Raw genomic sequence first — 13860 nt, 5'->3', positions numbered from 1 at the left:
AGGGGTGGTGTGGAGCCCCTGCCTCACGCTGCGACCTGGTTACTAACATGCCACAAATCAGTTCTGGTCTGTAGCCCAGGGCTTGGGGACCCCTGATCTAGAGTTACGAAGTTTTTTTTTTCCTAAGGTGCTTCTATATTAACTCTGTTTACTCTCTGGTTTTTGGAAATAACATTATGGCTGAATATCTATTATATCCAGTTGAAGATCTTACTGCTATGTTCTGCTTTTTATTGGATTTTCATTGTTTTAATTTATTGCAGCACTCTCAATTTTTTAAAAAAATCCTTGGACTGGTTATTTACTCTTATTTATTCTCTTTTTAAAACATTTATCCCAATTTTTATGACTGAGATATGCTGTTATTTTAGCTGCTATGTTTAAATTAAAAGTTATAGAGTATTTTTCTTTTGTTTTCTTAGTTAAGAAATTGCAAACCACATACAGTGTCATCCTAAGTAGGTGTACTCAGAATCCTACTCATAATGACAATCCTAAAAACATATAGTTGGAGTCTAATGTTTAAACAATTGAAAACCTGGAAGTGACATCATGCCTCTCTAACAATGGCTGCAAACTGTATGCCAGGTGTGTCAAACGTGCAGCCCATGGGCCAGATCAGGCCCCCAGAGGGCTCCTATCAGGCTCGCGAGCAAGTCTGCTTCCTTCTCCATCTCTCTTGCTTCTTTCTGTGTCACAGCTTGCTTTGCCAGGATTTCTCAGTTGCACAGACGCTATAGAGCAAAGCCTCTATTTTCCCCATCGGCTGAGGCTCCTCTCTTGGGGAGGAAGTGGAGGGGAGAGAGAGCTTCTTTGATACTGACTGCAATATTGCAAAAGTGCTAGTACTTCAAGCATTTTTTATTTTAAGGTTTTTTAATATATATATATTTAATTGTGTTTGTGTCCTTTATAAAGCTTATATCTCCACTACCTGGCACATTTTCTGATACACTTGGCCTGGTCCAACAAGGACTTCTTATGTCAGATCTGCCCCTCGTAACAAATGACACCCCTGCTCTATGCCCCTTGAAGTTTATAGTGATTTCTAGAGGAGACAGCTCTGACCTGGATAGCCCAAGCTAGCTTGATCTTGTCAGATCACAGAAGCTAAGCAGGATCTGTCCTGGTTAGTGGTTGGATGGGAGACTACCAAGGAATTCCAGGGTTGCTATGCAGAGGCAGGCTATGCAATGATAAACCACCTTTGGACATCTCTTGCCTTGTAAACACTTTGGGGTTCCTGCAAATTAGCTGCAACTTGATAGCAAAAAAAGAAAAGAAGACTGATGTGATGACAACCAGCTTGCAGTTTGTCATTGTCTTCAAATAATAATAGAGGCATTACACAGATTTACAGTAGAACAAAATTTTAGTCCAGTAGCACCTTTAAGACCAACAAAGTTTAATTCTGGGCATAAGCTTTCATGAGCATGCACACTTCTTCAGATACACAGAACTAAGCTTTGTTGATCTTAAAGGTGCCACTGGACTCAAACTTTGTTCTGTTGCTTCAGAGCAACACAGCTACCCACCTAAATCTATCTTCATAGAATGCATCACAGATTTACAGTGTTAGCACATGCATTTTTACATAGAAAGTCTCACAATGTTCAGTGGGTCTTACCACCAAGTATGTTAGAATAGGATTAGATTAGACAGCTGTAAGATTTCATATTGCAGTAAAGTACGCCTGGAAAATGCAGCAATAACTGTTGTCTTTGTAAAAATCTGCCAGCAGTAATTTGGATATGCCCCAATGCTAACTGGGTTACTTAAATATCTTGTAAAACACAGCAGAAACAAAGACAAGCACAGTGGCTGTCCTTTAATAAAACAGCTGGAAATTAATTTTAGTTAGTATATTAAGTATAAAGTCAAACTGGATACCTAGTGGAATTTTTACTGCCTACAGATAGGGTTGCAGGTGGGAAGCACTGGTTAGAGGCATACCACATTCCAGTGCGTGGTGCTGAGACACCGCCTCACCAAGGGCCATCCTCTGTCCCTGACCCCGGAGAAAGGAAGAAAAAACCATAGTAAAGCAGTCCTCTTAACTCCTATGTTGGCAAGGTGGTAGGCCAACAGGTCATGGTCAACTGTGTAAAACACTGCTGTCAGATCTAATAATAACAGCAGCACTGGCCCAACTTGATCCAAGTGTCTCTGGAGGTCATCTATGAGAGCGACCAATGCCATTTCCACCCCACACCCAGTTCAGAAACTGGACTGGAATGGGTCCAGGACCAATGCTTTGTCCAGGAAACCCTGGAGTTGCTCAGCCACTGCTCTCTCAACTACCTTACCCAGGAACAGTAAGTTTGACACTGGGTAGTAGTTGGTTAGAACCATGGGTTTGTTTAAGAGTAAACATACCATTGACTCCTTCAAACCCACCAGAAAGACCCCTGACAAGAGGGGTGAGTTGATAATCTTTTCCAGAAGTGCCTGGACATCATCTCAACATGCCTTGACCAGCCAGGACAGGCACAGGTCTAGGAGGCAAGTGGTAAGCCAGGATCCTGTTGACATTATCCAAGGAGAGTTGGCTGAAATGGTCCAAATGAGGACCAGAAGATAGGCAAAAGCCTCACAGTCAGTAGCCAATTCCCTACTGTTTTGTTTGCTCGGTAGCAAGTTGGTAAGTGACTGAATAGTTCTAACTGGGCCATGCCTTAGTTCACAGATGCAATGGAGATGGCGTAGAAAGTTTTCTGTCTCCACTGCTATCTCATGGGCTTTCATAAATATCCTATAAGATGTTCTTGTCGCTTCATCATCAGTATGCCGTCACCTTCGCTCAAGCTGTCTCAGTTCCCATTTCATCCTCTGTAGCTCTGGGGTGTACCATGGAGCTAGTTTGGCATGAGGGCAGAGAGGGTGCCAGAGAGTATCTCTTCAATGGCATCAGAGAACCAGCTATGCCAGTCCTCCACCATCTGATCTAATGAGGTGCCAGAGGGCATTGGATTCTGTAGAGCTTCCTGAAGTCACTTAGGGTCTATTTGACTCCACAGGCGAGCAGAAATTCACTCGCCACCTAAACAGGGAGGGTTTGGCATGCACAGCTGGGCTTTCAGAGCTTGCTCAACAGTTTTCAGATCAACATTTATCCCTGCAGCAAAAATCAAATCCAGCAAGTGACCTGCTTGATGCATAGGAGCCAATACAAATGGGTAAGCCCTAGTGCCTCCATGGATGACACCAGGTCTCTGGCCTGTGAAGTTGCCGCATCATCAGCAGGGAAACTAAAGTCGCCCAGTACTAATAGATTGGAGTACTCCAAGGCCCACCCTGATACAGCCTCCAGCAGGCCAGGCAGGCTGTCTGGTAGTGTGTCATGCAGTCAGTACACCAAAACAGCCAAGTTCCCCTCAGCATCCCATGCCAGGTCAATACATTCAATGCCAGCTATTTTTGGTACAGCGAGCACCCTGAAGGAAAAACACTTTCAGACAAGCAATGCCATGCTGGAGACTATTGAAGTGCCAAGAACCCTGGTGGAGCAAGTTGACCCAGGGGAACTGTCTCACCCCTCTCTCACCCAGATCTCAGTCACACAAGCCAAATCTATTTTCCATTCTGCAAGAAAATCCCACCAAACTGAGGTCTTATTATTAATAGACTTGGCATTGCACAATGCCAGTGCCGGAGAAGGGTATAATTCCTTAGCCCCACAACCAGCATTTTTTGGGATGGGACAAAAAATTTTGGGATGGGACCACTATAGTTTGGTGTAGTGGTTAAGTGTGCGGACTCTTATCTGGGAGAACCGGGTTTGATTCCCCACTCCTCCACTTGCACCTGCTAGCATGGCCTTGGGTCAGCCATAGCTCTGGCAGAGGTTGTCCTTGAAAGGGCGGCTGCTGTGAGAGCCCTCTCCAGCCCCACCCACCTCACAGGGTGTCTGTTGTGGGGGAGGAAGGTAAAGGAGATTGTGAGCCGCTCTGAGACTTTTCGGAGTGGAGGGCGGGATATAAATCCAATATCATCATCATCATCATCATCATCATCATAAGTGGAAAGAGGTCTCTTCCATTCCTTTTAGCAGAATTCTACCTAGTCACAACACTATATTTCCCCTGGCCCCCTATCACTGCTATCCCTGATCCTTGCCTACCTGCTAGATCTTATCAGCCCAATGATGGCCCAGCTAAGTATCCAGCAATGGGTCCTACTAACAACCTAACCCAACCATGCAACAGCTGCAAACCTGCTGGTGTAAAACAATTTCAGTGGAGATCAATCAATTCCTACACAGACCTAAAATACCAACTAACCACCTTCCTACCCACCTCCCTTCTTGCCCACCCCTTTCCTACTACCACTAGGCAAGAAAAACAATAAACACAGTAACAGGTGAGAGAAAGCAAATTCTCCTTCCCTATGCAGCTGATTTCCTAATAAAATTTCAACAAACATGATAGGAGAACCACTTTCTGCCAGCAACAATTCAAAAAGGCCTCCCTCTCCTTCCCAATCTCAATCAAGAATATCCTGGTATTCCCTGCTCACTGCTCTGGGAGAATAGGAATCTAAGGTAGCTCCACCCCACCCACCCCCAGTCTCCAAATGTCCCCACCAGTCTTCTTGAGTGCAAATGTCTCAGTCCCACCACGTAGAGTCATCTGCAGGAACGGCTCCCTGGGTTACAGAGACATTATTGCAAAGCCAGCAGGCCCTTTGATCGCAAGTCTTTGGAGGTCAGTAGGGAAAGTTCGAGGAGTGCCACGACTGTGTTCAAAAAGCTACTGTTATCTTAGCTACTCGCTTTTGCTGCAAGCCACTGCAGCAGGCCAATGTATGGGCCACTTGCTGCTGAAGTTACAAGGAGACCATAAGAGTCAGGAGCCGGATGGCATCCCAAGGTTGGCACTCATCTCCCACTGTTGTTATGATGGCTGCAATGAGATGGTAAGCACAGTGGGGACAAAGTAGGGTTGCCAATCCCCAGGTGGGGGCAGGGGATCCCCCGATTTGGAGGCCCTCCCCTCGCTTCAGGGTCGCCAGAAAGCGGGGGGAGGGGAGGGAAATGTGTGCTGGGAACTCTATTATTCCCTATGCAGACTTATTCCCATAGAAAATAATGGAGAATTGATTCGCGGGTACCTGTGGCTCTGGGGGGGCTGTTTTTGGGGGTAGAGGCACCAAATTTTCAGTATAGCATCTAGTGCCTCTCCTCAAAATATCCCCCAAGTTTCAAAACGATTGGACCAGGTGGTCCAATTCTATGAGCCCCAAAAAAGGTGCCCCTATCCGTCATTATTTCCTATGGAAGGAAGGAATTGAAAAGGTGTGCAGTCCCTTTAAATGTGATGGCCAGAACTCCCTTTGGAGTTCAATGATGCTTGTCACAGCCTTGATCTTGCCTCCACCCCTAATGTCTCCTGGCTCCACCCTCAAAGTCTCCTGGCTCCATCCCCAAAGTCCCCAGATATTTCTTTAATTGGACTTGGCAACCCTAGGACAAAGTCAACAGTGGCAGCGAGGGGGAAACACAGCAGCTAGGCTGTTGGGGCTAGGTCACTGTCAGGCAGGCAATTGCTCACATGAAGAGAGTCGCCAGCCAGAGAGGGAGCACTGCCACGATGGTAGGAAAGTCCATGGCATGTTCCCCTTAGAAACTTCAGGAAGGTGCACATGAACATCCATACATTTGTATTCTTCCTCAGTTTGTTGTTGTGATGGAGATTTTCCTACTCATAGCCACACTCTCACACACTATGCCATATCGGCTCACCAAAGAATAGTATGAAAGGTACCTGATGCAATTTCATTTTGGAAGCAAGTGTTTGCCCACTTAGTACCTAGATGGAAGATGATTTTGGTAAAATATGTTACTTTAAGCTTCCTTCAAGGATTATAGAATAAAACACAACACTAGCAACACTGTCCTTGAGAATTCTGGCAAAAGGATTGCAAACGCATCTCATATTATACTCAGTTAAATAGTGGGGAATCTTAAGGATTTTGCAAAAACTAAAAATAAAAAGGAAGAATCGATCTTGAGTGCTCTTAAAATATAAGATGGCCATTGAATACGCTGGGTATTGTTCCATTCAGTATTCAAAACAAACATTCATTACTATAGCAACCACTACATTGCATAATGCAGATACTAATCTTAGAAAGTCTTTACAAAATGACAGTTAATTCTACATGGTATTTTTTTTTCAAATTACTTTTATTGTTTCCATCAAATCAGTATTAGTCCAACCCTTAATATCAACTTAATATTTACCAACAGGCAAGAGATGATAGATGGGGTGAAGGTTGTGAGGACCTTAGGGGAAAGTGACCAAGTACTCCTAGAATTTGTTCAACCCTTAATATCAACTTAATATTAACCAACAGGCAAGAGATGGTAGATGGGGTGAAGGTTTTGAGGACCTTAGGGGAAAGTGACCATGTATGCCTAGAGTTCTTTTTGCTGTGGGGGACCAACACAGTTTGTAACCACACATGTATGCTAGATTTCACTAAGGCAGACTTTAATAAACTCAGAGGCATGATGAGAATCATTCCATGGACAAAACTGATGGAAGGGAAAGGAGCAAGTAAAGGGTGGGCTCTCCTATAACAAGAACTCTTGCAAGCTCAAGCCATTGCTATTCCAACAAAAAGGAAACATGGTAGGGGATCCAAGAAGCCAATGCAGATGAACAGAGAACTCTGTAATGTGCTTAGGGAGAAATAGGAAATGTTCAAGAAATGGATGGAAAGATGCTCTTCTAATTAAGAATATCTTTCCATTCATTTCTTGAACATTTCCTTTTCCTCTAATGAAGAGTATTTGCAAGTTGCTAGGCACTGTAGGTCAGCCATCAGAGAGGCCAAAGTTCACTGTGAGCTACAGATGGCCAGGGAGGCTTGCTACAAGAAGAAAATCATATGAAGATATGTGAGGAGCAAACACCAGCAGGTCCAGCCATGGTGGAACCAGGAACTGATCTTGGCCAAGTGATGGTGGTGGTGGAACATGGGAGTCACTCCAGGCCTAGCCATGGCAGCAGCAAATGCTGGGAGCCAGTATGGTTCAATGAAGTTCCCAAACACCATCACTGTGGCTGGGTTCCAAGGGAGATGCACTAGATGGCAGGGGGTGAGGTGGCCAGATTTTCCATAGAAGGTAGCTGCTCTAGTCTGGCTTGGCCACAGAGGATGCCAGTAGCCATGCCAGGCTTGGCAGCAGTAGCAGAAGACACCAGCAGCTGCACTGGGCTTGGCTGTGTAAGAGGAGAATGCTGGCAGCACTCCACACCCAGCAGCAGTGGTGAAAGAGAATGCCGGGCTTATCCCCCCGCACCCACAAGTCTCCTGCCCCCTCACTGGGGAATTGGCAGCATGGGGAGAGGGGTTTCCTTCCTGCAAGTATTGCAAGTCCCCACTAGTAATATATAGAGATCATATAGCCTCCCTATTCCAGAAGCTAATTTGGTCCTTTGCATAATTTACCTGCCCTAGACAGCCCAGGCTAACCTGATCTCATCAGACCTCCAATGCTAAGCAGGATTGACCCTGGCTGTTATTTGGAAGGGAGACCTTCAAGGAATGCCAGGGTCATGATGCAGGGGGAGGCGATGGCAAACCACCTCTGAATGCTTCCTGCCTTAAAAACTCTAAGGGGTCACCACAAGCCAGCTGTGCCTTGAAGGTTAAAAATAATAATAGCCAGCGATAGCAGCTGGAAAATCCCCCACTGCCTCCAGGGAAACAACTGGATTGATCTTCCTCTGAATGCAGACATTTCTAACTGGTCTCAAGCCCTGCATGAACTTTTTCTTTAAACCCAGCAATTGATATGCTTTCCATGACAATGTACTAGATAGACTTTGTATGGAAATCATTCAGCAACATGATGCTTGAATGCTCAGGGTTCATATACACAGATTATGACTACAAAAATAATCCATATCCATTATGCTTTGATTTCAACAGGGCTTGGATCAATTTGGCATCCTGAACACAAGCCAATAAGAATATAATTTTTTTTTAAAAAAAGTATGCTGAAAATATGCCCTCAAATTTCCTGATGGACAAACAGAAATATTGCTCACAATCTGGGTGGTAAAATGAGACCAGGTCGCAGGAATACCCTTCTTCTTAAGTGGTCCCCTTTTCTAGATTATTTTGCTTGTGGTATTCAAAAATACCACAAGGCGCATCTAATTCTAGTATATTGGTTTGGCAGTAATAAGTACCAATTATTTTTATATCTTCTATTGACATGTAACAATCTATTTGTAAACTGTCAATTTCGGCTTTGTATATTTGTTATTTTGAATATTTCTGAAATAAAATTATTCTGAACTTAAAAAAAAAAGAAATGTAGATTATAGCAGATAATTGTTTTTCTTAATATATTTTCACCTCCATAGGTTTGTTTTCTTTTACTTCATTGAAAATCTGCCCACTACCACTACCTCCAATCTAATATACTGCACGATGCCACACTCTCACACTATGCCATATCAGCTCACCAAAGAATAGTATGAAAGGTGCTTGATGCAATGTCATTTGGGAAGCAAGTGTTTGCCCACCTAGTATGAAATTTTCTGAGTTGGACCTGGCAACTCACATTCCTTCTCCTGCCTGGCAGCAGCAACTCTCCTGGAATCACAACAGATCTCCCAACTACAGAGATCAACTTCGCATAGGGTTGCTTGGGAAGTTTCTGGAGATTTGGGGGTGGAGCCTTGGGGCCGTTAGGTTTTGGGAGCAAAGCAGGATATAATGTCACAGAGTCCACCCTCCACATAGCCATTTACTCTGAGGGAACTATCTCTGACATCTGGAGAGCAGTTCTAATTCTGGGTGAGTCTACTTGGAGGTTGGCAATGGTAATTTCCATGGAGGCTATGTCCCTCCCCTCCTCAAGCCCCACCTTCCTCAGGTTCTACCCCTCAATTCTCCATGAATTTCCCAACTTGGAGTTGGCAACTCTATCTTCTACCCACTCAACAGCCAACCTTCCTTTGTCTGCCCCCCATCTTTAGCTTTCTGTCTCTACCCCCTCCCCCACAACCTCTATTTTTGGAAAACTATAATCTTCCTTCATAGTGGGCACCAAAGCAGCTTACATTATTCTCTTCTCATTTTCATCTGCACAACAGCTGTGTGAAGTAGGTTAGGCTGAACGTATGTTCCAAAACCATCCAGTCAGCTTCCACAAGAAGATGGGGATCTGAATGTTCCAGACCCTACTCTGAAGCTATACCATTCCATCACACTGGCTTTCATAGATGGCTGCTGGTGAACAGCATTTTAAATTTAGCTATTCTATTAATGGCTTGTATGCTACTACATTGCTCAGTAAGAAGCCAGTTCCACCAAAGACAAGCTTCAAACTTTGCTTAGCAGAGTACAGGCTATAAGCCAGTATAATGTATATACCTATAAACAACTACCCCTGACCTAAATACCTTAGGCTAGCCTGAACTTGTCCCATCTTGGAACTAAGCAGAGCTGGCCCTGGTTAATATTTGGATATTGGAGACCACCAAGGAATAACAAGGTCACTGTGCAGAGGCAGATGATGGCAAACCACCTCTAAATGTTCTCTTGCCTTGAAAACCCTATAGTGTCTCCATAAGTTGGTCATTCAAGACTACTCCATTACTGGAATCCTGGCTGCTTGAGAAGAAGAGCTGCAGAAACCTTGGTAAAGGGTTCTTCGCCCATGGTTCCCTTCACCTGTAAAAATCAAATGCTCATCCTTTCTTCTGAAAGACTGGGCAAGTTTCCTTTTTTCAGTTCATAGAACTGCAATGTGATGCACAAGTCTAACATGCCTACAACCTTATTTTAATAGCAAGTGACTAGAGCCTATGTGCAAGAAAGACCACAACTGAAAGCAATGAAATCTACAATGCCCAAGGATACATCTTAGACTTATGAAAGATAATCAACAGTATTGTATAGATCTGGAGAAGGTTTAAGCAGTCATTTAAAGATCCAGGAGCTCCTTTGCATATTAGGCCACACACCCCTGATGCAGCCAATCCTCCAAGAGCTTACAAGGCTCTTTTTTGTAAGCTCTTGTAGGATTGGCTACATCAGGGGTGTGTGGCTTAATATGCAAAGGAGCTCCTGGTAGAATTCCACCCCTGTAAAGGTCACTTTGGCTGAGAACAGACGGGCATTCTGGGGCAGCTTGGAAGCTTCCCGAGTTGGAATGGCTCAAAAAGAGCTGTCCCAACGCCTCCGCACGCTCACCTGCATGCCACCCCATCCCATCTGTGCAGCGGCTGGGCACCTCTGCACGGGAAGGCGCCCCAAAAGACGGATTCCTTTTTTTTTTCCTCGGGGGGGGGCAAGCACTCATGCACACAAGCACTCCAGCACTCTGAATGGTTTATTTAACCTGGGATCAGCTTGGGGCGGCTTGGCAGTTCCACACCGCCAAGTCACCTCGCTTGTGCCCTTCCTCGTTCAGATGGCGGAGAAGCGACTGACAGCCGGCTCAAAGATTTGCTACCACTTTGGAAGCAAAATGCAAGTCTCAGGCGCCTGGAGGTTGGGAGGTATCAGGTGTCTGGAGGATGGGAGGTCTCAGGCGCCTGGAGGATGGGAGGAGGATGGCCGGCAGATGTTGCCACCTGCACAGATTTTTTGGGTTGACTTCAGAGGTGTCTCTGAGTCGACCATGCATATTTCACTTTTATGTTGTCCTAATTAAAATAAAATTGCCCTTTGCCATGAGAAATCCACTTTAACACATGAATAAAGGTTAAGATTACTCATAACTGAAACAGTGAATGAACATGGCTAAAAGACATCTCTTATGCTGCTACCCTTTTAGTTCTATTAAGTAAGACAAGATAAAAATAGAACAACTCACAACACGCTGCTCGCTGCGATGAGGATTTATATCCCTTTCTATAAATGCCCTTTCAGTGTTTATGGCTTTTATTGGTTAGAACCTTTTCTTTTCATCTATTAAAGATACACAATAGTCTGCAGAAACCTGATTCATAAAAAAGCTCACTGCTGAACAATTCTTTTGCAAAGCCCAGACAAAAATGAATAGAATTAAAGCACATAGTAGTTAATGTAAATTCTTGCACAGCAACCAACAATACTGTCCTCAATCACTCCAGTTTAAAAATAAGTGCTAGAAAAGCACATAGGGCACAAATTGCACCTTACCTATTCCTTTAAGCACATGAATTTTTCATCATAAAGACTATGTCTACTGTCCTGATTTCTGGAAAACAACAATACTTTATTCCTAAGCAAACACCATGTACTAAAGCATATAACATACAGAATGAGCTTAATACAGAATGAGCTTAATACAGACATTTGGCATTCACAAAAATTTAAATGACAAAAAAACTGCTTGAAAACACCCACAAATCATCACATATACAAATCTCTGCATAATTATAGAGTAATACAAGAACTCTGACTTGAAGCCTAGCAACAGTATCCAAGTATTAGTTAGTCTGCTAATCAACTACCAAAACTCACACACCACCACCACAATGTGTTTCATATTTAAAAATATCGTTTCTATCTTCAGAGCTGCTGGAGAAGGCATATGATAAAACAAACCTTGTTCACTTGAGGAGGAACAACCCATGTCACTTAATCCATCTGGTAATTCCTCTCATAACAAAGAGCCAAGGCAAAACAAAAGAAAAAGGTTTAAAAATAGGATATCCAAGTCAAAGGATCCTTGGTTGGCAACATATTTGATATGTGCATAGCAGTAGCTAAAGAGACCTTCAGGACTCCTATATATATTATTGCTGCTTTTTTGTATTTCCATCCTACAGAAGCCACAGTAAATGCTTTACAGCAAATGCTTTCTAAAGCTTCTGTGCTCATTTACTTGCAGACAGCTGTAGGCTGGATGAAAACAATCAGGGATTAACTTTTCTATTCATCACAGCTGTTAATCCATTACTTTCCCTTCAATTCTCAATAAAAATAAATAAATAGATAATAAAGATAAAATAAAATGTTATGACTAATTATAAGAAGGAGGGAGAAATAACATGTCAGTGAGCTGAGACTTAGCTGGATTTCATTAAAGACATTCAATGATGCAGCGCTGTTGTCAAAACATAAAATGGAACTGGGCATGCACTGAGCTATAAAATATTTCCTGATCTTGATAATAATGGGCAAAGCCTTGATATTAAAGGAAAAGCTCTGATATAGCAATCATGTTTATAAAGGCACATTTTTAGGAACTAGAGATCTGAATAATTTGATAAGCTTCATTTATTGTAATGTTTAAAATACATATGTGACAGACAAGATACCTCCTTTGGAATATCTATAAACAATAAAAAGTCATCCTTTCAAACCCTTTTCTAAAATAAAAGTCTCACTTCCCCTTTCCCAATGGTATCAGTCTAATGAAGGATTTTATATTCTAATATGAAAGTCACTCATCTTGGAATAAGACAAAAAATCCGTTCTTTATACTGTGAGGGTTCTTAGTAAGGATGGCTTTCTAGTGGTGAATAGCTACAGTATATCATAGCAATTCATAGGGTAGTGCAATATTACCAAGGGCTTAAGTGGATGTTATTTGTCCCGCAAGAATGTCCCTTGGGAGGGATGAGCAAGCCTCATGCTCACAGACTCCACTGCAGCCATCAATCTGTAAAAATTTAAACTCTCATGATGAGGGAAGTTTTCACTCTCAAATGCATTCTCTTAAGAATAAGGAAGGAGTGTAGGGGAGTGAGTTTGGATGTGTTCACACACACTAAATAGCATACATTACAACTGGATCTTTACTGTGTAAGAATGAAAAAATCCACTTGCAAAGCACCCTTTGAGACATGCACAAAATCTTTCTCTAGGAACAACTTAAAGTGAAATATGATCCAAATAGGATATTTATCCATAAAAAGATATTTTAAAAGCCTGTTTTTTATGGTGACCAAGTTGATGCCTCTGAGAGGCACACAAGTAAGGGCATGAAGGCAATAGGCTTCACAGCAATGTTGCTCCCCCTCCCCCAATAACTAGTATTCAAAGGAAAACTGCCATGGAGGTTCCATTTAGCAATCGTAGCTTGAAGCTAGGGTTGCCATATGCTTACTGGCATTCCAGCATCTGGTGAGTGAATTTTTTAATAAATACTATTGGAGACATTATGCCTCTCTAGGTACTGCCAGGAATTTTATGATTTACCATAGAGTTTTTGGCAATTCCTAGTGAAACATCACTTCCGTTTCCACCCCCACCCCCAGAACTGACATCATGCCATCATCAACAGCCATCTCCACCCCATCTCTCGTGGTGGTTGACAAACCTAGCATGGCAATCCCACTTGTAGCTCTTGATAGAATTCTCCTCCATGAATACAGCTATCCTGCATAACCTTGCAGGTAGTTTATTCTATTTATTTCAACCCAGTGTACATGTTTATTATTAGAAATTATTATATTTCAAGGTCTTTCTTCCTGACAGAAAGCTTTACAAACAAAGAATCTATAAGATATGGCTCATGGATTCCCATTGAATTGTAATCAAACTGCACAGCAGACAATTTGTGATGCAGGTTTGATTGAGTTTAATTATCAGCAGGTGCTCAGAAAATGAGCAATGGATCTCAGTTATACAAAGGGGGGGAAGGAGCTATCAAAGGGAAAGCAAAGTGTTCAGCTTCTTAAAATGCATCTTTTAACACCGTAACATTATTTTTTGATAATAATATTTCAAATTATTACAGCCTGCAGAAAAAAATGTCAGTTAGGGTTATTGATATTATTTTGCTTTCACCAAATCATTCAATGGGTTAAGAACAGGTAAAAGCTGTTTCAACTAGGATGTATCACATGTACTTGCCATACTGAAATGTGTTCTGGCTGTTCAAATGAATGACAGGCACTATGT

At 42.7% G+C, this 13860-nt stretch overlaps 1 protein-coding gene across 3 annotated transcripts in view; it reads right to left on the bottom strand.

Moving 5' to 3' along the window:
• Positions 1-13860, bottom strand: part of SHANK2 (SH3 and multiple ankyrin repeat domains 2) — an 811137-nt gene that overhangs the window by 647581 nt on the left and 149696 nt on the right. Inside the window, exon 1 of one of the 3 annotated variants that reach the window (XM_060263199.1) lies at positions 11557-11981. The exons of the other annotated variants lie outside the window; for them this stretch is intronic. Coding sequence (XP_060119182.1) covers positions 11557-11584 — 28 coding nt within the window. The 5' untranslated portion in view covers positions 11585-11981. Of the gene's footprint in view, positions 1-11556; positions 11982-13860 lie in introns of those variants that run through there. 3 annotated transcript variants of the gene reach the window in all.

The sequence above is a fragment of the Heteronotia binoei genome, chromosome 21, assembly GCF_032191835.1.
Source record: "Heteronotia binoei isolate CCM8104 ecotype False Entrance Well chromosome 21, APGP_CSIRO_Hbin_v1, whole genome shotgun sequence".
Lineage (NCBI taxonomy): Eukaryota > Metazoa > Chordata > Lepidosauria > Squamata > Gekkonidae > Heteronotia > Heteronotia binoei.
This window is presented reverse-complemented; position numbering and strand designations above follow the sequence as displayed.